This window comes from Chironomus tepperi, unplaced genomic scaffold, assembly GCF_022539635.2.
Source record: "Chironomus tepperi strain 1889 unplaced genomic scaffold, CSIRO-AGI_Ctep_v1 contig_177, whole genome shotgun sequence".
Lineage (NCBI taxonomy): Eukaryota > Metazoa > Arthropoda > Insecta > Diptera > Chironomidae > Chironomus > Chironomus tepperi.
Window position 1 is genome coordinate 347,296 of NW_027226299.1, and position 20,774 is coordinate 368,069.

General features: G+C 32.4%; 6 protein-coding genes across 6 annotated transcripts; 3 read left to right on the plus strand and 3 right to left on the minus strand.

The window, feature by feature from the left end:
• The first annotated feature begins 39 nt into the window (after positions 1-39).
• On the plus strand, positions 40-6,067 carry LOC139089302 (uncharacterized). Its single transcript, XM_070638792.1, has 10 exons — positions 40-189; positions 328-378; positions 1,107-2,150; positions 2,970-3,076; positions 3,143-3,475; positions 3,535-4,616; positions 4,784-4,798; positions 4,929-5,072; positions 5,133-5,346; positions 5,407-6,067. Exons 1-10 carry the CDS (start codon positions 127-129, stop codon positions 5,519-5,521), a joined length of 3,168 nt encoding a protein of 1,055 aa, XP_070494893.1. The 5' UTR covers positions 40-126; the 3' UTR covers positions 5,522-6,067.
• Positions 6,068-7,930: 1,863 nt separating this feature from the next.
• On the minus strand, positions 7,931-12,111 carry caly (ubiquitin carboxyl-terminal hydrolase calypso). Its single transcript, XM_070638793.1, has 4 exons — positions 11,841-12,111; positions 10,893-11,770; positions 10,248-10,838; positions 7,931-10,099 (listed from the first exon to the last, which is right to left on the minus strand). The coding sequence occupies exons 1-4, from the start codon at positions 11,896-11,898 to the stop codon at positions 9,806-9,808; spliced, it is 1,821 nt and encodes a 606-aa protein (XP_070494894.1). The 5' UTR covers positions 11,899-12,111; the 3' UTR covers positions 7,931-9,805.
• A 261-nt stretch (positions 12,112-12,372) lies between these two features.
• On the plus strand, positions 12,373-14,626 carry LOC139089307 (uncharacterized). The gene has a single exon (XM_070638799.1). The coding sequence runs from the start codon at positions 12,516-12,518 to the stop codon at positions 13,281-13,283; it is 768 nt and encodes a 255-aa protein (XP_070494900.1). The 5' UTR covers positions 12,373-12,515; the 3' UTR covers positions 13,284-14,626.
• Positions 14,156-16,245, minus strand: LOC139089306 (pre-mRNA-splicing factor CWC22 homolog). Its single transcript, XM_070638798.1, has 4 exons — positions 16,086-16,245; positions 15,862-16,006; positions 15,242-15,403; positions 14,156-15,177 (listed from the first exon to the last, which is right to left on the minus strand). The coding sequence occupies exons 2-4, from the start codon at positions 15,967-15,969 to the stop codon at positions 14,650-14,652; spliced, it is 798 nt and encodes a 265-aa protein (XP_070494899.1). The 5' UTR covers positions 15,970-16,006; positions 16,086-16,245; the 3' UTR covers positions 14,156-14,649.
• Positions 16,246-16,322: 77 nt separating this feature from the next.
• Positions 16,323-17,317, minus strand: LOC139089308 (meiotic nuclear division protein 1 homolog). Its single transcript, XM_070638800.1, has 3 exons — positions 16,946-17,317; positions 16,655-16,807; positions 16,323-16,594 (listed from the first exon to the last, which is right to left on the minus strand). The coding sequence occupies exons 1-3, from the start codon at positions 17,282-17,284 to the stop codon at positions 16,448-16,450; spliced, it is 639 nt and encodes a 212-aa protein (XP_070494901.1). The 5' UTR covers positions 17,285-17,317; the 3' UTR covers positions 16,323-16,447.
• A 122-nt stretch (positions 17,318-17,439) lies between these two features.
• LOC139089309 (zinc finger HIT domain-containing protein 1) lies at positions 17,440-18,134 on the plus strand. Its single transcript, XM_070638801.1, has one exon. The coding sequence runs from the start codon at positions 17,572-17,574 to the stop codon at positions 18,034-18,036; it is 465 nt and encodes a 154-aa protein (XP_070494902.1). The 5' UTR covers positions 17,440-17,571; the 3' UTR covers positions 18,037-18,134.
• The last annotated feature ends 2,640 nt before the right edge of the window (positions 18,135-20,774 follow it).

Here is a 20,774-nt window from a genome sequence, read left to right on the forward strand (position 1 = left end):
TGCTGAAACTTTTTATTCAGCAACAAGTCCAACAAGTAAACAAAGTTGAGAAGACATCGCAGTAGACAGTATAAGACTAAACAAAACATCACAAATATCGATCATTTCTAATGAAAATCTGTCGAAATGAAGAACAATATTAAGTTATTAATATTTCTAGTGTGTTTTACATTAATTAGGGCACAAATTGTAAGTAGTAATAGTGAATTAAATTAGAGATTAGAAGAAATTATCGCAATTTTATGAATGTTGATTTCAATTTTCCAAATAAAAATAAATAATCTACGCATAATGTGAGATTAATTAGTGTATTTAATTGATTAAAAGGAAAAAGAAGAGGTTTCTTTAAAGTTTGAGATACAGAATGATCAGCATCAAGTAAGTGGAAAACTCTGTAACATATGGAGGACATTTAATTATCATGGGAATCAAAATAATCTAACACACAAAAAAATATATATACCTAAAATAAATATCAATTGGAAGTGTCAATTTGTGCAACAAGGACGGGAATAACAATAAACCTGCTTATGACGCATTAAACGTTAAATTTTTTTGTTGTCTAAAATACATTTACGAACAAAGAAAGCAAAGAATGATTTATTTTATGTAAATGTAAGAAGCAAATACATGAAACAGAATTGAGGATTCTGTCATACTTTACTTGATTCATTATCTGCTCGCTCACGCTTGACTTTTTTCATTTTCTTTTATTCATTGAATAGATTTGAACTTAAATTAAGATTGTTTACTAACTTATTTTAACTTTATGAATGGACTTGTGTATATAGGGATTGATAACGCTAGCAATTTACTGTGAAATGGAATGAGAATTATCAATTATTTATTTTATATTGAATTATCAAATGAAATTAACACTTTATGGCTAATTTGACTGTATATATGAAATTCTGTTTGTTGATAATCTTACCTTGGGGCTTTATAACTGCTTGAATGGATGATCATCCAGTAAGCTGGATGATAGACTTGAGGTACAATCGAATGCATCCTGATTCCTCAAGTCTAAGGCACTAATTTTGGATCATATACATAATACTGGGATCTACAACAAAGTATTTTTATTAAATCCGTAAATTAAATTAAAGGAATCAGACGAGCAGTTTGTTGCTGTTCATGTCAATCAAATGGGAGTCGACATGCTTAATCCTAACGAGAGCTTTGCACAAGAAATTGTTCAGCCATTCCTGCCGAATCATTTCATCTTCCAATATGCCTTGAATCTTACGAGGGAAATTGTGAATGGATTTAAGTACGAAATTATCTTTGTGATGAAGAATGAGAATGAAGAGGACATATATTGTGAAATGGATGTGCTTGAAAAACCTTGGCTTACAAGAGACAATAAAAAGTATCGAAAAATGGTTTACAATAACTGCTCATTAGTCAATTCTGTGGATGACGAGGATCGTACGAAGTTTGAATATGATATTAATCCAATATTCATGAATCAGCGAACGGAAATGAGTAGCGATGAGATTCGTCTCATGGAAGATGAAATAATTTCAGAAAGGACTCAACCAGATGACACAGCAGCTACAGAAAAGGCAACAACAATAGTTTTAGAAGACGCAACTTTATCAGCATTAGATCCATCATCCAAAAACATCCTCGATAACTTTTTCAACATGAATCATTATTTCCCACATACCACATCACCGACCACAACGACAGCAAGCTCACTAGATAATATAGACATGAAAGTCATCGATGAGATGCTGGAAAGTCGCAAAATAGAAGAGTCACAATCACAACAAACACATGAATCATCTACAATTAGTAATACAGAGACAACAACACAGCTTGATGCTGAAGCTTTACGTAATGAAAGAAGAAGGAACAATGAAGCATTAAAGGAATTAGAAGTTGAAATTAAAAAGACCTTTAGTGAACTCTTCCAAACAGATCCTGAATTCCAAATGAACATTATAGCACTAATAAATCGCAAAGATGACTCAAACGTACAAGTCAATTATAATTACGTAGTTAATATCTTAGCGAGTAAGCTTAAAGATAAAATAGAAGCATACAATGAACGACGTAATAATGAATCACAAGCTAATCGACGCAAGAGAGCAATTGATTCTAATGCAAATTATGTTACAAAAACAGGAAGTTACCTACCACCTCAGGTAAATTAGAACTAATTAAGAAATCGTCCATAAAATTGCGATAATTATTCTAAATCAAAATTTGTTAAATTTTACATTATATGCCGGCTTGCTTTACATTTAGATGATGCTTAGTTTGTTGACATTTATGCGACACAGATTGTTTATTTTTAGTTTTTAGAAGTTGACTACGATGCGGTTTTTTTGTTACTCGTTTTTGAAAGTCTGTGCACTCAGAGTTCAGGGCTATTGCTTAATAAAAATGAAGAGATATTAACATGCACAGTCAGCAATCTAGTTTGTAATAACTTGAATTGAATTGAATATTAGTTTGATCGGGAAGCAATGTGATATGCAGGCCTACAGTATATTTAGAACCAAGTCGCCGTCGGTTAGCAAACATGTTCCAAGCGCCAATTGCTTGATTCTAAGTTAGTTTACTGTCTGCTTCATGAATTTGGCAATCGGAGTAAGACAACATCCCGAAGTTCGATGCTTAAGTAGTCTCCGCATGAATTCCATGTGGCTCCTCTTGCCTTCTCTAAGTGTTATAACAAATATCCATCATACCCGTTCAAGTCACTTTCTCAAATGTATTCAGATTGAAAAAACAATAGTCGTGTATTACGTACGATTCTGGTATTATGAATATCAATGAATACTTGATTAATTTTTGAATATTTGTCACAATTCCTTATCAATTTAAGCTTCATTTCCAAAGAATTGTTATGAAATCTACTGTCATTTAATTCTATTAAGCATCATTGTGTGAAGTTGAGCCACATAAAGATTTAAATAATCTCAAATGAAATATTTTTGACGTTTTCTTAAATTTTATAGGGATTGCCCGGTGGAATCAGCCCAACAAGCGTTGATGATGAAGAAGTAAAGCTTTTTGTAAAGGAAGCTGTCGATGAGGTCAATGTTAAGGAAGAACCTGATTATGTGTAAGTTACTAATATTGGGATTATGCTACTTGTTACTTACAAATCTCATTCAAACTTATTTTCCAGCATCAAACAAATCATCTCAGCATCCAGTCAAGTCGTTCAAGGTATCCGATACAGAATCAAAGTTTTGATTGATGCTGGTGGTCAAGATGTGGTCTGTGACTTGGATATTTGGGAGCAATCATGGATCGTTGATGGACGTGATGTAACAATTAACTGTGACAACAGAAAGCTTTACAAGTTCAATCAAAATCCAGTTTATCAACGACAAAAAGTTCGAAATCGTAGACAAATTGTTGGTGGAGAAAGTCCAATTGATTTGAATAATGATCAAGTCCAATTGTATTTGACAGAAGCAGTCGATGAGGTTAATGTACAGGAAGATCCTGATTATTCGTAAGTTTCGTACTTAGTTCCAATTTCCTGCATTGTTTTAACTTTACTTCCATTTTTAGAGTCGTTCGAGTAATCTCAGCAACTTCTCAAGTTGTTGCTGGTGCTAAGTACAAGATAAAAGCAGAATTGAGTGCCGGTGGAAGTAACGTCATTTGTGATTTTGAAGTTTGGGAACGAGCATGGATTAAGGATGGCCGTCATGTTACAATAGTCTGTGATAACAAAAAACTTTACAGTTTCAAGCAAAATCCAGTCAGTCAACGTGAACAGAGACAACGTCGTCAAATTGTTGGCGGTTCCAATGACATATCACCAGATGATGAAGATGCTAATAAATTATTGAATGAACACATTACACGATTGGATTCAGGCTCAGACTCTCCATTGGAAGTTGTTAAAATTGACAAAATCTCAAAGCAAGTAGTTGCAGGCCTTAAGTACAACATTAAGGGAGTGTTCAAAGCTGGAGATGATGAAAAGACTTGCTCAGTAAGCATCTGGCATAGAGCATGGATCAAAACTGAAGATGGAACTCAAATTGAAGCAACATGCGACGACGGCGCTCAATTGAAGCAAAAATCTAGAATAAAGCGTTCAGCTCATCATCATCATAATCACAGACCATTGCACGATCATGGCGATCATCATGAAAGACATCATCACGTCTCAACAACAGAACAAGTTAATGAAGTTAAGGCTGAATATTTATTTGAAGAATTCACTAAAAAGTACAACAGACGTTATGGAAATGACCTTGAACAAAAAATGAGAATGAGAATTTTCAAGAAGAATTTGCATAAAATTGAAATGCTTAACAAGCACGAACAAGGTACTGCAAAGTACGGCATTACTGAATTTGCAGACATGACTGAAAAGGAATATTTGAGAAAAACTGGACTTCTTGGCAAGCGTCGTCATGATAATGAATTAGACAATCCAATGGCTCACATTCCAGATGTTGAAGTTCCAACTGAATTCGATTGGAGAGACAAAGGTGCCGTTACTGGTGTTAAGAATCAAGGAAATTGTGGAAGCTGCTGGAGTTTCTCAGTCACTGGAAATATTGAAGGACTTCATGCTATCAAAACTGGCAAATTGGAAGCTTACTCAGAACAAGAATTGCTTGATTGTGACACAACAGGTAAATAGTCCAAGTTATTTTGGTGCTGCATGTTTTGAATATTAATTTACACATTATGTGTCATTGGAACTTTTCAACACAAAATTATGACTGATTATTATTATGAGTCAGTCTAAATAATTCTGATGTTCTAAATTTAATATTATTATTTTTTTGTCTAATTGCAGATAATGCTTGTAATGGTGAGTAATGAACTTGAAAGGATTGTAAATTTTAACGGATTTTTAAGTTTTGAATTATTTTCAAAAAATAATTTAAATTTTTGAAAGTCGTTATTTTGAAAATCCGTTAATTTTATTTATACTAATTTAGGTGGCTATATGGATGACGCATTCAAGGCAATCGAAAAGATCGGTGGATTAGAATTGGAAGATGAATATCCATATCAAGCCAAGAAACAAAAGAAATGCATGTACAACCAAACAATGAGCCATGTTCAAGTTAAAGGAGTCGTTGGTAAGATTCAAAGCATGCTTCATTAGAACTTCAATATCCTTAATATATACTCAATTCCAGATCTTCCAAAGGACGAAGTTGCAATGCAGAAATTCTTAGTCTCAACAGGTCCTATTTCAATTGGAATTAACGCCAATGCCATGCAGTTCTATCGAGGTGGTGTTTCACATCCATGGAAAGTCTTGTGCAGGAAATCAAACTTGGATCATGGAGTCCTGATTGTTGGATTTGGAATCAAGGAATATCCAATGTTCAACAAGACTTTACCTTATTGGTAAGACACACATTTTTAATTTATATCCAATAAAGTATAATACATGATGATTTTTTACAGGACAATCAAGAACTCATGGGGTCCAAAATGGGGAGAACAAGGATACTATCGCGTCTATCGTGGTGACAATACTTGTGGTGTTAGTGAAATGGCCAGTTCAGCCGTACTCGAATAAATCCATTTGAGATTACAAAACAAAACAATATGTTGTATAAAATATTCGTAGATGATGACATTTAGGATTGAAAAGACAACGACAATAAGACAACTAAAAATGTTATAAGACTAGCATGTGATGAAGGAAGGAACAAATATTTCTTTTTTGTTTAATTATACTCGAACAATATAAATCTCTCTGTAATGTGAATGAAATTAAAGTTACTTAAATAATGTCAGGATTGATACTTTTTTATAGACTGGATTGGATTCGTCTATCCAATCAGCAATCAATGTTTGAAAAATTGAAATTCTCGGATTAAATTTTTAATCCGATGGATTTATTTTAATCTGATGGATTAAAGTTTTGAATTAATCCTATATCAATCAATACCAATTCAATTCAGCATACATCAATCCACAGATCTATCTTTTACATAAAATATCTGAACAAACTCTATTTTTAGATTAATCTATATATTTTTTCCTGAATTTTGTAAAATTGGATCAAAAATTTATTACAAAAATAAAATTAATATCTTCATTTACATCTTTACTTTTTAAAGGAACTGGATTTTTATTTTCGTCGGGGGCAATAAACTCTCGGTAGAGTAATTTTTTGTTGTGAATGAGCGTAAGAGAATTGACCAGAAATGATTATGTTTCTAGGCAGAAGATGTGTCAATTTAGACACAAAAAAAATCTCACGTTATGCTTATTTAGGAATATGCAAATTGATTATATGCCGTCGAACTTTATATTTTCAGCTTCTTATTCCACTCATATACATCTATGCTTATCAGCTGCGAATTTTTCGGCTTTTTGAACTTCAGTGTCTTTAATGTGTTGATTTTGGAATAAAAAAAAGCGTGGAAAGAGAACGTGATCAGCTATGGACATAATTTCTACATCAGTCGCATTTGATCGCTCTAAGGATTCAGTTCGTTCCTCAAAAAAGCAAAGATGAAGTTTATAATTTGCATTTTTATTGTTGCTATATCAGCTGTTGCACAATGTGGAGTAAGTTAGATATTACAAAAGACTAGACTGTGTTAATCAATATCCAATTACCTTTAGATCCACAGATCTTCATACTTCTTAGATCCTGAACAGAACGAGATAATGACTGATGAGACAGAAGAGATCCACATACCGTTAAGAAAAGACACAAAAGTAGTTGGTGCTCCACGTATAATCAATACAGATGATAGCTATGTCAACAGAATCCTCAATCAGCATCTAGGACGACTCATCACTGGTGACAGCAACAAAATCACAATTGACAGAATTGAGGAAATTACTCAACAAGTTGTGGCTGGTTCACTTTATAGAATCAAAGGACATTACATTGTTGAAGGTCAGAAGAAGTATTGCGTCGTGACTGTCCTTGTTCAGCCTTGGATAACTGAAGAATCTGTGATTATATCAGGCAAATGTGATGATGGATCATGCTATGTTACAGACGCCTACACATGCTCCCCCGACTCACTTTATTCAACTTTTATGAAACGTGAGAAGCGATTAATGCTGTTTTCGCATCTGTAGAAGGCTCAAGTGACATTTGACTTGCAAACTAGTTTCATTGACAACAGATAACAATTTAAAAGTCTGATAAATTCGGGGATCTGCGACCTCTGTTTTTTAATTTTTATTATATCTAGCTTTAAGTGTGAATCATAGCATTTGAATATTTTGTGCTTGCTACAAATTTGAATGTAAACATGTCATTTAATAAATGTTTTTACATGATAAAATTATAGGCTGTGTAGCTCATAATTTGAATTTTATTCTGACTGAAGGTTTTGTGGTCATTTTGGCTGTTATGGCTTCTAATTTTGTTACTTTCAGGTACTTACAGTCGAAATGCGTTTTGTACTCTACTGAGGTAGCTACTTCTTGTTACTACCCTACATATTAATCAATGTTGGATGATGCTTTTCAGTAAATTTTAGACAGTCAATCCATAAACTACCTGAAATATGCAAAAGACAATTTTACTTCTCGTCATTTTTACATTCACAGCGGATGCAATGAAAGTGGGTGGAATCCAAGAAATTGACGTAACTGACGCGAATGTTCTAGAACTTCTTAAAATAACTCTCTCAGAATTAGATACAGGAACTGATAGAAAATTGGAAGTTGTAGAAGTAACATTAATCACCAGACAAGTCATTGGTGGAGTAAGATATTCATTTATTGGCACCTTTAAGTTACCAAATGGAAGTGTAGAAAAATGCACTGTGGTTATATTCATACAACCAAGAAATCAAGCAGATACCATTACTGTAGCTGCATGCCAAACAAAAACATATCAGACGAATTGTTGCACTGATAAGAGTTCCAATTATAATATCTCGATTGTTGCTTAATGAAGCTTGTTTGTGTCAATTTTTTTTATCAAAAATGTAATGAAAAGTGTCAATTTGAATACAATTTAATTTATTTTTTTATTCATCTTCATTTATTAACTGCGTATTATCTCAAATCATGAGGACATACTCAGCTAAACTTCCCAAAAAACTACAGATTTTTTTTATTTTTATTTCATTATTTTGCATGATGATAAATGTTTTGTGGATCTTTTTTCATGGTCTACAAAATGTTGTAAATTCATGGACATAAGAGTTTTAAGGTAAAAATGACTAATTTAAGGCTGGTCATAGTCATTGACCATCAAAACTTGAAATTTTATAAACAAACCCAAAAGTTAATGCGATTTAAAACTAAATCCTTCGATCAAAAAAAGGTAAGTAACTGACTGTGACACTCCACAATGATAGTGAAGCTATATGCTGAATAAATTATTCAAATAACCAGATGTGCTTTAATTTATCAACCAGAAATAGAATTCCTACTGTACAGTTCATTTGTTAGCCAAATTTATTCTATTCTTCCTCAATGATCAGCACTAACGGTAAAACCTGAGAAACACGTCTTCACGAAATCATAAACTTGACACAGTAAACATGCCAAAAATTTGCATACCAAAATCCACAAAACATCTTTAATCGGCTATATTATTTTTCTTAAGTTCCTTTTCATTTTTTTTTTCTTGTAAAATGCAATTTCTTATTAAAAAATCTTCAGTTTAGTTTTAATTTAGTTGAATTAAGGTATTAGGTTCAAAGGGAAACAGTTGTTTTAGTATTTTTTCGTGTTTATAAAATTGCAAAAAAGTCTTCAATAAGTGAATAAATATTTTTTTTATTTTGAGTAAAACTAGATTTGGATGGAAATTGAGATTGATTGTGAAGGTTGATAAGATGTTTAATCCTTCGATTAGTGACTTTATTTAGATTTAAAATGCAAAAGCTTTCTGTTTTGGATGCGCTTTGATAATGTAAACAATAAACAATCTTAATTTCAGGTTATGTTTGTAAATTTTATGAATTTTTCAAATTTTGGGTTGATTTTTCTATGTTTTGAGTTTTCTCCATATTGTAGCTGTTATAATAACTTTGTTGATGACTTTCCACTAATTTGTGACTTATTCTTTCACTTCAAAACTTAATTTTTCAAAAATTACAATATTTTGTCGCTTAATTCATATCAAAACTTTCATTTACAAATCCAGTTCTACTCAAAATTCTCAATTGTAAAAAAATTAATTTAATTAATCCAAAAATAGGGAAATTTTGGGACATGAAAAGGAAATGGAGTGAGTGTGTGAGAGAGAGAGAAAATAAATTCACTTTTTAACAAAATAATCAACAAGATTTATCATTTAGCTTAAAATTCAAAAGGCTTCAATGTGAAATGCAATTACTTCTCATTTCATGCAGTTCATACATCAAAGATAGTCTTACACTATAAAAAAGTTATAGATGTGCTTCATTTTTCATCATTTTTTTTTAAATAGAAAAGAACTTATTTACATACTTTATGCACATGTGAGGATTTTCATTAGTTAAGTTTCATTTTTCTTTATGAGAATGTGGTAAACAAAAAATAAACAAGGTAAGAAGGTAGGAAATACAGCTGTGCAATTATAATAAGACAAGTAAACAAAACGTCAGTAAATTAAAAGAAAAAGGAATTGATTCCTTTCTTTATGAGATCCACGCATTAATTAACGTTAGAATGGGAAAAAGTGCTAAAAAATAAGTAATAATTTGTGTACGTATGAAATAATTACTAGGGCTGCAAATTACTTCTTTCTCATACATAAAAATGGCATCTATTGTTTGAAACTTCTTTTTTCGGGGAATTGAGAAATTAAGGAATAATGATAAATTAATAATGTGATGATGGATATATTTACATAAACTTAAATTATAACGTTTCACACACGAAGCCAACAATTCTATTTCTTTTTCCTCGCTTTCTTTCTGTTGCCGCCTTTTCCAGAACGCCTGCGTTTCACTGATTTCGGCGAGCGCTCGTTTGCCGTTGTGCCATTTGTTGTTGAACTATTTGTTGTGCCGTTTGCGCCCTTCTTCATTGGCAACTTTAATTTATTTAATCGAAGTGCTCCTAGCTTTCCTTTCGCTCGCAAATGCTGTTGAACTAATTCACCTAAGGCACCTTCTTGCGCTAACATTGTTAAGAATGTTGTGATGAACTCATCATAGTTGTGTGTCCGTCTGCAATCGTCTACCTGTAAATCAGAAATTAAAAATTTAACGACATTTTGAAATTTAAATTTTAACGATTTTTCTAAATTCAAATTTTGAACTTAACGAAAGTGAACTTGAATTACTGAACGATTTTCTGTTCAGAAATCATAGTGAACATAGATTTCATACCTTATATTTGTGTCTCTTGTCATTTTCATCATCAAGATGCTGCTGAGTTACGGAAATTTCATTTTCAAGATTCGCCAATAATGTACACAAATAGCTCTGCGAAAATGCTGTCGATTCAAAATCATTTTGTTGGGACGGTGATGTGGATAAATTACCACTCGACGATGTCGATGATGCTGACGAAGCTGGTTGATTTAAATGATGAGTATCATTCGAGACAATTGCATTGCAATTTATATAGTTCTGCTCCTCATTTTGATTATTTATCGCATGCGATTCTATGTTACTTCCATTGCACTCTCCGCCAACTGCTGAATCGACAGATGATGGACCGGTTAATGACAGATCTGTCGCAAGATCAGCAGTTGAATTTAAAGGATTATCACATGTTATCGATGCTATTACTGAAGGTGTCGCTGTTGAAAGATACGATGATGAATTTTCTAGTATATTGTCATTTGAATTATTAGTTAATGATGCTAGATTCGCTAGTTCCTCACTAAAATTATTTGATGATAAATTAAGGTTGGTTATTGTTGTGGACGTTGTTGTAGATGACGTTGCTGCCGTCGTGAACTGCGTTTTGATGTCCTGAAATGTCAATTATGAATTTAATGGTCTATAAAGATGGATCTTGTTACTTACGTTTTTAGGTTCTACATCATTGTCGTTATCGTTAGGATTGATATTATTTTCGCTGGGATTATGTGAAGAATGCTCTTCTTTCAACATATCTACATTTGTACCATTAACTAATTTTTCTAATGCCTCCTCAACAATTTCCTTATTTCGACGTAAAATTTTCAATTTATGTGAAATGCAGATTCGTCGGTCGGGCACAACAGCCATTAAATTAAATCTAATATCTTGTTCACCATTTGAAATTTCTATCCGATTTGTAATAACTCGTCGAAATTTGTCTGTCCAGTCCTCATCTGAATTCCAAGTACCATGATTCATTGGATATGGTTTAAGACCGTCAAGTTCAAATAAGTGACCATTGATTGGAACAAAACTTATAAAGTGAAAAGCCTCGATACATGCAACTCGACTACTTGTTGGAATTCCAATTCTGGAACTTGTTGTAACACCTGCAATTCGTTCATGTCGCCTCCTAGCTTGTGGCATTGCATGTGAATTGTGTGCAAATGCAAGCTCTGGTGTATTTCCAATCGCATATCCTTTATTCTCAGGCGTCATATCTTTTGTGTGATTTTTAAGTCGAGTTAATGTTGAGCCCAAATCAATGTTTGAGCAATTGAGTAAAATTGATAGTAGTGCATGTGTTGCACAACTATTGGGCACAATTTGATGTGCAAAAAATATACTATTAACAATGTTTTCATCCTTTTGATAAATATCTATTGATTCTGCTAGCTTCCGACGAGCTCTTCTCTCTTCGATCCATCGAAAAAGAAATATGAATCCATATACAGGACCCTCAATTGGCTTCTTTAAGTCATATATCTCTTCCACTTGTACACCATTTACTCCAAAATCCTCAAGAAGAAGTGTAAATAATCCTAAAAGCATTAAACAATAAAAAAATTTAATAAAATTAATTTTTTTAAACACTATTATCAAATTTCTCACCTGGATCACTTTCCAATTCAAGCCAACCTTCTGTTAAGGAGTTTAAATCAGCAGGCATAGCTTAATTTTATGATTAATATGCAATATTTATGCAAATTTCAATAAATTATTTTACACCTCAAAAACACCATTTTTCTACGTTTCTTTGCGCACTTTCATTAATTAAACTTGTTTTTCACAATGCAAAAAAGCTTATTTAACGCTGAAAACTGTAGAAATTAATTAATTTAATGAATTCCCTTTTCCTTGATTTAGAAAAAGTTTTCCACCCAAAAATATGCACAATTTATATTCAAAAATTTAGCAACCGTTGATTTTTGTTAAAATTTTCAAAGTAGCAAAATCATAATTCAAAAATCTAAAATCCGTTAATTTTTATCCAAATTTAAAAAGTCAAATTAATGGTGTTTAAAGGAGGAAAACAAATGCTAATAAAATTGATTGAGTGCTGAAAACAAGTATCTTTGAAGATGTTTACAACTAAATTCATCAAAAAGGAGAATTTCATTGATTTTCAATTGAACGTATACAAGTCACATTTTCAATCTGTTTACATTAATATTTTCACAAAGATCCAAGATTTATTTTTAAAATTATTTAATTTTATACACATATACAATCTTGCTGGAGCGTTAGTTTAATTCTAGACCGGAAAGAAAGCACATCAACAATAAAATGTCGAAAAATCAGAAGAGATATAAAGGCAAATTTGGAGTAAAGAATCAGAATCGAGAATTTGCTGAAACATTTTCAGAATTAACTGTTAAGGATAGCTCATCCAGTGAAAATAGCAGCGATGATACTGATAAGGAAGTTGACGGAGTTCCATACTTCCCGATTGCTATGTGGGATTTAAATCATTGTGATCCAAAGAAATGCTCTGGACGAAAATTACAAAGGCATGGATTGATAAAAAGTCTCAAACTAGGTCAACATTTCAAGGGACTAGTTCTGTCACCTGTTGGAATTTTGACAGTCAGTCCATTGGATCGATCAATTGTTGAATCAGCTGGTATTGCTGTCATAGATTGCAGCTGGGCACGAATTGAAGAAACTCCATTTAGCAAGATGAAGTCACCATATCCACGCTTATTACCATTCCTGATAGCTGCAAATCCAGTTAATTATGGTAAACCATGTAAATTAACATGTGTTGAAGCTATTGCTGCTGTTCTACATATTTGTGGATTTCCAAAAGAAGCAAAATATTATCTATCCAAGTTCAGTTGGGGTCATTCATTCCTCACACTTAATGAGGAGTTGCTTGAGCTCTATTCAAAATGTGATTCCAGTCAAGATGTTCTGGATGTTCAAAAGAAATATTTAGAGGAATCTGATGAAAAACGTAAGGAAGCACGAGACAATATGTGGCCAAGTTCCAGTGACAGTTCAGATGATGAATACGAAGAAGGCGAATCGAATAATGACGAGTTAAAGACTTGAGTTTAAGTTAATAAAGTTTAAATTGAACACACAATTGAGTTGCCTCTCACAAATTTATATAAGCAAATTAATCAAGTTTTGTGCATTAAAGTTCCTCATGATTACAAGTTTGCGATGATGTTAAATCGAATTTAAAGTTATACGTAGCAATATTGTACTGTCTATAAAAAATATTTTGAAGGGCATTTTCACTGAAATTAGCTCAATAGTCTATCAAACATGCTTAAGTGTCTGTGCGATAGAACTTTAAAGTGCATTTTGCTGAGGGAATTGTAGCTCTGTAGTTTTTAAGGGATTTGAAAGTTAACGGTTTTCTTGAATTTGAATTAACGGTTTTTAGAATTTTTGAAAAAAATATGAAATGAAACAAAATGAAGTGAATTACTGAATGACTTTCTGTTCAGTAATTCATGAATTATGCTAACTTCATCTCATTTTGGTTGACTGAATTGGATTAAAAATAAATCTCAGGATTTAAATTAATCCAAGGATGTTGTAGTCAATCAATTGAGATGACAGTTGTGCATGAATGAAGTGCAAATACTCAAACTAAGGACTAAGTAACAAAGGATAATGCTATTTACTCTATACTTACATATAAAATTTCTATTAGGATCTCATATTGCCAAATTAAATATTTTGGTTGATTTAGTGGCTTGTGGATGTATACTAATAGCAAATACCGTAGCAATTGATGTCTAGAAGTAATAATTTAGTAAATTTTGAAGTGTTTACAATATTTTATATTTTAATACTGGATATTTTACTTTTGATCCGTCCTGTTTTGATCAATTTATGTACCTAATTGAAAGATTTTTATTACCAATACTGACGATTTATAGCCCACCAAGTAAGCAAAACTCAGGATAAACTTTACTTTTTTGTATTTCCATTTATTCATTAATTTTGCAATCATCTCAAAAAACATTACAATAATTACTTTTTTGCAATTAAAATTATAATTCTTATGTCTTGAAAGTTTCTGGATATTTATATAAAATAAAAAACTGATTTCAGTGTCCATGGTATGGGAAATAGATGGGAGGAGGGGGGGTTGTGTGTATGGAGAAAATCAAAATAATAATAGTAATAGGTAGTAAGAGAAATGGAAATATTCATAATTACTTATTCATCTAAACATTTATCTGGATTTAATCTTCTTTTTTTCTACCATCATTATTATTTCGTGTTTAGTTATTTTTTTGTAATCAAACTGTAGCAATCCAGAACAAACATCTTAAACATTATTGAATCTTAAAAGAACTTTAATATGAAGTTGTTCTCAATATAATAGTTATTAATTAATAAAAGGATTTTTTCTGCTTATTTAAATTATCAATCAATCTTAATGTTGTACGCAAATAATTTATTCCTCCCCTTCAGAAACTTCCTCCTCATCTTCCTGAACTTGACTTGATTGTGTACCATTAAGAGCATCTTCCTCTTTTTTCTTATCGGCATAGCTTACGTATGGTTCCAGATCCAATTCGTGGAATTTGCCGTCAATACATGTCTGTTCAATTCCATCAATGTCTAATAATTCGACTTTTGAGTCGCGTGTAGAGTCTTTGCCTGTATTTGCGACACATTTTACTTTCACTTCGAGAAATTCATCCTTACGACGATCTTCCCAACATGAATAGACCATTGATGAATTGAAGAATACAGAATTTCCTGATGATTCCTTATCACGTAAATACTTTTGAAGGAGAGATTGTCCATCACGACGCCACAAACAGATATTTGTATTAGCTCTTAAGCCATTCTTCAAGTCTCCTTTGTATGCGTAGAGTGAAAATACTCCTTGACGATCGGGGAAGTTTCTTGCATCAGCTTCAGATGATACTTTTTTATTACTAGACTTCTTGCTGCTTCCTCCTTGTGATTTCGTGCTCTGCAAAAATGTTAAATGTAAATTTAGCAAACCTTCATGTATTAGATAAATTTAAGTAACTTACAGTCTCCATTTCCTCCTCCTCGCCAATCTCGTCATCATCATATTCCTCTTCATCTTCCTCCTCCTCCTCAGACTCAGATTCGTCCTTTCTAGCCTTCTTTTTTTTGGCAGATGTTTTTGTTGCAGTTGCTTTACGTTTTCCTCCTTTCTTCACTTTTTTATCCTAAAGTAAATACAACAAAATCATATTGTTAATAAACAGTGAAAACTATAGCTATTCAGATTATTGAGAGCTGTACTTTTTTGATGGCGTCTAATGATTGTTTACCAACAAAGGGTACGCCAAATTTTTGATCTCAGTAGATCCAAAGTTTATAGTGGGATCAAAACTTTTGCTACCTGTAGCCTTCAAAGTAAGGCTGTGAGTCGCGTTTCTAATACATGTAACTCTAAAGGACAAGTAAAAAATCTCTAGGGTCGGTCTTATAACACTTAGGTACCGAAACCACTTGGACTCACTAGTATAAATAATAAGCTGCTAATTATGCGGTAAACATGATGATACAGCAAGTATCAATCGTTATGTGCAGTTTTGAAATGCCGCCATTTATACTAATACATGCACAAAGAAAACAATTTTCTCGAAATAGAAAATACGAAGAAAATTTTAAATCAACTTACTTCTGGATCTGGTTTCCAGTCGTCCGAACCGTCATCGGCGTCGAATTCTCCTTGCTCCTCATCGTAGTCGGATCCAGTGTTTGTGACCAATTCTGTTCTGTTTCTCATGATTTTTTTTATTTTTTTTCGCTTGTCTCAGAGATTTCTGTTTAATAGAAGCCGAAAATGTCGAGGTTATGGATACAATTTAATATTATTAATTTTTTATTATAATTATCACTTACACTTAAAAAAATTTGTATTTATTTGATTCTTAGAATCTTAATTGTTACTTTAAATGTACTTTAATTAAGTTATTTTGCGTTTTTACTTGTCTATTTGACGTTTTAAATTGTTCTGCGATAGTTTGTACTCGAAGAAAAGCAAGTAAAGGCACAGTTACAAAGTTTCGAAAAGTTTACTTTCGAAACTTATGCACGGCGCTGGTAAACAACACAAACAATAACAAAGTGAGTGCGAAACATCCAGAAAAGTTTATTGCCTGGTGAAAAATTAAATTTAAATATAATTAACGGATATTAGACATGTTTGAAGCATAAATTAGCAATGGTAAATGTATCAAAAGGAGTTCTAGTTGAGTGGTGAGTTAATTTGGTGAGAAATAGTCCAATTCTGATGGAATTCGAAATTCTTTTTCTAATTGTGCATCCTCAATGGCTGGATATTTTCTCTTAAACCAGCTTTTCATGTTAAAAATGTTGTCTGTCCAACGATTTACTGCAACAGTCAATTCCTATGTGAAAATTCAAATTATTATAAGATCCAGTAAAATAAATTTAATTAATTCACTTGCCTTAGTGCCGGCACTCAAATCCTTAATCTCGTCCACGCTTGTGTTATTGTCATTATTAAGATAATCCAACAAATCCCTTTCCTTGACCTTCAACGCTTCAATATTTTTCATAATCTCATCACGTTTTGTTTTCTCATAATCGCCAACTTTTTCCTTAAATGAACATGTATAGCATGTGATGGAAATGATAATATGGAGTATGAGTTGATTTTATTTATTTAGGGTATGAGTTAGTTCCTCTGGATTTCATTAAAAAGTTTTATTTTGAGATCCAGTAAATCAATAAATTACCTTAGCTTCCTCCTGTTCCTTTACGGCAACCATTAGTGCAGATATTTTGTCATTTAATTCCTTATTTTTCCATTTGAGTTCATCACTCTTTTTCTTGTCTTCCTCAATCTTTTTCTCCGGAAATGACCAATAAAATACTGTTGATCCAATTTTGTCACTTTGTAATTTTCCATCTGAGACTAGAGACTGCAAAATGTCCTTCAATTCATTAGTAGCAATTCCTTGAGATTTTGACAATTTCTCAAGTTCCTTAAGGCTTAAAAATCCATCATCCTCGTCATCAAATATTCCCATAATTTTTATGCATTTTATAGCATGTTCCTTACTAATGTCTTTCATCTTTTCATTCAACAGTGATCCGGCGATGAAACAATTTCTACAACATTTGGATGAGAAGTTATTACTAGGTCGAAAATTTATTCTTCAGGATTTAGACGATAAACATTTATTCATATCTGCTGATATTGTGGAACTGCTTCAATCGAAAATTGATGATTTAATGGACAGATTCAGTTTTCCGTTACATGAAAAGGACGCATAAAGTGAAAATACATAGTGTGAAGCATAAACTTGTGAATTAATATAGACTTAAAAAGCAACAATTATAAAACAATAAGAAGTGAAAAATGGCAACACGTGAGTCAGGGAGAATTAAGGATGTGGAAAAGCGAAGAGTTCTTGATGACTTGACGCGAAAGAGACGAGCTAGAAAAGCTCTTGAGGCACTCGAGCAAGACAATTTTCACGAGGATCCTCATGCGGATTTAGTGATGTCAAAAAAGATACCAAAATTTAATAATAGTTTAGACAATCCGCGTAGAAAAGGAAGAAAGTCTCGTGGGGCTGATTATTATCGAATTAAATATCGCAAGACATTCCAACAACTTCTCGAGGAAGATCGTCAATTGAATGCGGACGGACCAAATTATTCAACAGCACAAGCACCAGAAACAAACTTTCCACAGCGTCACTTTTGTGCTGTTTGTGGATTCCCATCAAATTATACTTGTGTATCATGTGGAACAAGATTTTGCTGCCTCAAATGTCAATCGACACATCAAGACACTCGATGTCTAAAGTTCGTCTCTTAAATATGGAAAAAGCTCTCATTTTTTGATCCTTGTAAATTCAGTTAGTTAGGGAATGTGTTGGAAGGGCCATTCAATAAAGTATGAATATGGAATAAGAATTATTTTTGGTTTATTTTTTGAGAATCTAAGTAAACTTTGAATTTTCAGGGATTTAAAGAGCTTTTTGAATTTTTAACGAGCTTTGTTTGCATATTTATGAAAGCTCTGCTTATTAATACTGAATTAAGTCATTAAGATCTTCAACAAGTGCTTTTCATTATTAGAATCATCACTCATTCACGACTTTCTATACAAAATCTCTCCGTCTTATTGTCACATAATATAGTGCCTTTTGTTACACTTAATGGAATAGAATCGAAGAAAAACTACATAACTTGTTGAATCTTTTGACTTCTTGCCTTCTTGATGTTCAGAATTGATTAAAGGATGAAAATTCTATTGAATAGATATTGAGGGGTCATCCATGAGTGACGTCAAGTGAAAATATGATTTTTGCAAAGGTTACTGCTTCGATTCTGGTAAAAATTAGTATTGAGTAATAAAAAGCTCCTAAAAACATTCTCAATACTGGACGTAATTTATGAATGACCCCTGTTTTCATCGTTGATATGGGAAAGGTCTAACAAATTTTTTGATGACATGTAAAGGTATTGAGTGTAAATGTAACATAATACATTAGAAAAGGTACTGATATGTGTCAATGGGAATATCATAACAGTTACTATGAATGATGCAATCTTGTCTGAGCTTTAAGGATTGATGACATGACTTTAATATTAGTCAACCAGCATGTTTATGTCACTCAAGTGAATTTTCTCTATTTCCTTATCACAGACGATGACAGAAATGCTCTGCAATTTAATAAACTTCCAATTTAGATCTCTAACAAGCTTATTGTGTCAAGACACTCAATCCATTCCAATTTAAAGTTCTTTAAAGAACAAAAAAAAATCCAATCTAGTAAACTTAGTTTACATTCAGTTCCAATTTTACAAAATAATCAAACATTCAAAATGCAAGTATTTGCACACTATTAGTGAAATAAGATAGAGTATGGGGGATATCCAAAAAAGAATCCAATCATGTCAATACATCAGAAGTCGCAATGATTTCATCATTCGTCAAATATTGATTCAGATAATTTATTTTATACACAGACATATTGAAACAATATGATTGAGTAAAAATTCAGTGAATCCAGTTGAGTTAAAGATTTCACCAGACGTAGTAGCTTCAATGGAAATTTAAAGTACATGAAATAAAAAATTTTCAGCACTAAAAAGTAAATTACGACGAAAGTATAAACTTAAGCCCCAAGCGTTCCTTTTTCATAATAAATTTATATGGCACTGAAAATCTCAGATTCAGCATGACATTTTATCTTAATTAGATTTGCTTTACTAATCTTGTAAATAAGCACTTTTTGGAGTTTATTATTATTTGTTTTTATGAGTAATTCCCACATAATGAATAAGTAAATGACGAAAGGAACGTGAAAAATTCTGGCTTTTAATTAATTGAATGGGAATTTTCAAGGCTACTGTGTCTGATGGAACACTTGTTCTTGGGAAATTCGCTAATTAGAGGTGGGTTGGATTAAGGCATTTAAAGAAATATTTGGAGATAATCAAGGACGACGCAACACCTAGGTGGTATACCTCGACGAAAACCGTACAATGCATATGGTTCGAGCATTTCTTAGAATATCGGCGGCACAGAGTTTGGACAACATTGTTCTATGGGCATGGCGTAGTGATCAGTTCTATCAATATTCCGTAGCTCTCGATTCGATTGTTCGTGCTACACTAAGAAAATCAGAAGGGGTCAACTCCTTACTCTTAAATAAATATCTTGTGCATACTTGCAGTTACTGTCCTCAAATCAATCAACAGCTACAAAGAACATTCCTATTGATTCTTTGCGACTTAAAGCATCTCTTTTAGAGATTTACTTTGCACTTTGTGGCACATTAAACTCTTTCAAAGAAATGCACTCTAACAAAGCTTATTTGAATTGGAATCCTATTATGCAGCTACCTTATTCTGTCGTGACTTGCTACTTCTATTCTATTTGTTTATTTGACATGCAACAAAGTAGCCATTGAACTTTCTTCTCTATTATTTCTTTATCGTCGTTCCTATCAATCTCTAGATTAAACTGCTAAATTGCATTTGACTTTAAACTGTGAAAATGTCATGTATTATCACATAATTAACGGAAAATTACTTGCCATTAACAAATGAATGCTGAGTTAATTAACAATCAAGATGTTACATTACTAATTAGAAAGTAATTCCAGAAAATTTTATAATGTTCGAAAATTGGTTGTAGCAGACATTGAGCACAACTTGAATTTTATATGGAATCACGTCGACTGGAGTCGCTGTTCAATACAAAAATGACTGCAGGATCTGGGTTGAAGTTGTATCATATAAAAACGAAAAATAAGGATCACGAATGCCACTAACAAATTATTAGGAATTTTCTTTGAAAACGCAGCAACCTTTGCAATTACAAAAGCAACCCTAATAATGCATCGAACACTTCCCACAGACCTAGACTACTATCACCAGATATTCAGTCAGTGTTGAAGCTATTTTAGTTTCTTTATTCCAGAACTTTCGATGACAATGACAACAAGCTTGTCATAAAGATTGATAAGCTTAGATAAGTTGGTCATCCAGTATAAAAGCATTGCTTATTTTAATGACTTTTTTAGTTTCGTTAAGCAATTCAAA

What these genes read in the sequence shown, in the direction of transcription:
- LOC139089302 (XM_070638792.1), top strand. Translation starts at nt 127, where the DNA reads ATGAAGAACAATATTAAGTTATTAATATTTCTAGTGTGTTTTACATTA. An exon ending in CATTAATTAGGGCACAAATT is followed by an intron (nt 190 to 327) that starts GTAAGTAGTAAT and finishes ATTGATTAAAAG; the next exon opens with GAAAAAGAAGAGGTTTCTTT. An exon ending in AAGGAAGAACCTGATTATGT is followed by an intron (nt 3,077 to 3,142) that starts GTAAGTTACTAA and finishes CTTATTTTCCAG; the next exon opens with CATCAAACAAATCATCTCAG.
- caly (XM_070638793.1), bottom strand. Translation starts at nt 11,898, where the DNA reads ATGCCTGCTGATTTAAACTCCTTAACAGAAGGTTGGCTTGAATTGGAA. An exon ending in TGAATTGGAAAGTGATCCAG is followed by an intron (nt 11,771 to 11,840) that starts GTGAGAAATTTG and finishes TAATGCTTTTAG; the next exon opens with GATTATTTACACTTCTTCTT. An exon ending in ACAAGAGACACAAATATAAG is followed by an intron (nt 10,100 to 10,247) that starts GTATGAAATCTA and finishes TCTGATTTACAG; the next exon opens with GTAGACGATTGCAGACGGAC.
- LOC139089307 (XM_070638799.1), top strand. Translation starts at nt 12,516, where the DNA reads ATGTCGAAAAATCAGAAGAGATATAAAGGCAAATTTGGAGTAAAGAAT.
- LOC139089306 (XM_070638798.1), bottom strand. Translation starts at nt 15,969, where the DNA reads ATGAGAAACAGAACAGAATTGGTCACAAACACTGGATCCGACTACGAT. An exon ending in ACTGGAAACCAGATCCAGAA is followed by an intron (nt 15,404 to 15,861) that starts GTAAGTTGATTT and finishes TATTTACTTTAG; the next exon opens with GATAAAAAAGTGAAGAAAGG. An exon ending in AGGAGGAGGAAATGGAGACT is followed by an intron (nt 15,178 to 15,241) that starts GTAAGTTACTTA and finishes ACATTTTTGCAG; the next exon opens with AGCACGAAATCACAAGGAGG.
- LOC139089308 (XM_070638800.1), bottom strand. Translation starts at nt 17,284, where the DNA reads ATGAAAGACATTAGTAAGGAACATGCTATAAAATGCATAAAAATTATG. An exon ending in AGGAACAGGAGGAAGCTAAG is followed by an intron (nt 16,808 to 16,945) that starts GTAATTTATTGA and finishes TGTTCATTTAAG; the next exon opens with GAAAAAGTTGGCGATTATGA. An exon ending in ATTTGAGTGCCGGCACTAAG is followed by an intron (nt 16,595 to 16,654) that starts GCAAGTGAATTA and finishes ATTTTCACATAG; the next exon opens with GAATTGACTGTTGCAGTAAA.
- LOC139089309 (XM_070638801.1), top strand. Translation starts at nt 17,572, where the DNA reads ATGGCAACACGTGAGTCAGGGAGAATTAAGGATGTGGAAAAGCGAAGA.